This window comes from Mastomys coucha, unplaced genomic scaffold (genome assembly GCF_008632895.1).
Source record: "Mastomys coucha isolate ucsf_1 unplaced genomic scaffold, UCSF_Mcou_1 pScaffold3, whole genome shotgun sequence".
NCBI classification, from domain to species: Eukaryota; Metazoa; Chordata; class Mammalia; order Rodentia; family Muridae; genus Mastomys; species Mastomys coucha.
The window spans coordinates 9,078,436-9,080,029 of record NW_022196909.1 but is presented as its reverse complement, the minus strand read 5'-3'; the positions used below and the strand labels follow the sequence as shown (position 1 = coordinate 9,080,029).

General features: G+C 40.9%; 1 protein-coding gene across 2 annotated transcripts in view; it reads right to left on the bottom strand.

Annotated features, from left to right (window-relative positions):
• The window catches only part of Scml4 (Scm polycomb group protein like 4), a 100,062-nt gene that overhangs the window by 46,110 nt on the left and 52,358 nt on the right, over positions 1-1,594 (bottom strand). For both annotated transcript variants that reach the window (XM_031347642.1, XM_031347643.1), the window contains exon 2: positions 459-673. In XM_031347642.1, coding sequence (XP_031203502.1) covers positions 459-614 — 156 coding nt within the window. In that variant the 5' untranslated portion in view covers positions 615-673. The remainder of the gene's footprint in view (positions 1-458; positions 674-1,594) is intronic.

Sequence of the window (1,594 nt, the reverse complement as noted above, 5' to 3'; positions counted from 1 at the left end):
AAAAAAAAAAAAAAAAAAAACCACCACAGATGAGGAATAAGCTCTAGAAATGGCTTCAAGAGCCACCCTGCTGAGAATAGTCAGGGGACAGCTCAGCCCCTGACACTCTCATTTAGATGCAAGCTTAATAATATGTGTTTAGCAACAGCCCTAAAATCTGCTTAACTTACAGCTTCTCCACAGCTTGTGCCACGATTCACTTTCTCCACTTGTTAAAAAAAAAAAAAAGCACACAACAGCATACTGTGTGTGCCTCAGTGTCCCAACGAGACTTTGTCACATACTCTATTGAGAGAGGTATTTCTCAGCCTATATTTACCTAGGCCCCTGGCATCCATGGCATTCTACAGCAGATCTGTGCCTGACCCCCTCCCCGCACCCTACCCCGCAGCTTCCCCGCTCCTCCCTCTCGTGCCCCAGCCCTACACGATGCGGGATACGGAGATGGTGAGGCATACCTTGTACCTGGGTTTCCGTCCTCTCTTCTTTGGGATTGTCACTGCCGGCACAGAGGCAGAAGAAGCAGAATAAAGGTTATGAACTGCCATCTGCACCCGTGTGGAGTGAAGTGGAGGCCGGCCACGCTTCCTCCCTGGGACCCTCTGCGTCTGCATCTCTGCTGGTGCCAGTCTTACTGAATGAGGAGGCAAACCGCGCGCGGGCAAGAGAGGTCCTGGGAATTAATTCAGATAGAGAAGAAGAACAAAATTGGAAATGTCTGCTTGGTTTTCAGAGCACATAGATCTGAGATTGATTTTTGCACACCTATCCCTTACAGGAAGAAGATGGGCACATGTAAGTGAGCCAGGCACCACTGAGCTCCACCACTAGGTGGAGAAGACAAGAGATTCCTGGATCTAGACACACCTGAGATTACCACCAGGGACTGGACACTTTCATGTCTTAGCTCAATTTTGGACTAATAAAATAGTATCACGATAGTCTCTAAATACTATGCATGATTTTCTAAATTTATAATGTTTGATTCTAAATAAACTATATTAGTAATATAGAAATATAATATCATATTTAACGATATATTATATATTAATTACTGTGTATATGATATATAAATATAAATTATAATTATATTGCTAATGAACATTAATATATTAATACATAACTATGTTATATTTAATACCATTATGTTACACAAACTCATATCATCCATTGCTCCATATTTACTCTTGTTTCTTTGCTTGAATTACAAACTGTCATCACCCTTTTTAACAATGCAAGTCAATTTCATTAAAGCCACGACATCCTTCAGTTCGAACTCGGACAGGAGTTTGCATACAGAAATTGTTCACTTCACCATTATCTAGAATGGTAGAAATAAAATAGATACAGCCCAAGTCCAAATAACAATGCATAAGGGAACAGCTAATGCATCCACAAACTGAAACTGGCAAATAAGTTAATGCCTTTAGCAATACATTTTGCATAACATGATGCTGGCCTAGGGAAGCATTGCACACACAAAGGATGCATAAAAATGATCCCAATTATGCAAAATGTTATATGGTAAAATAAATGGAAGAAGGCTTGCTAAAAGGTCACTAAAGATGGCCAGACTGTGGGCAACGTTCACAGC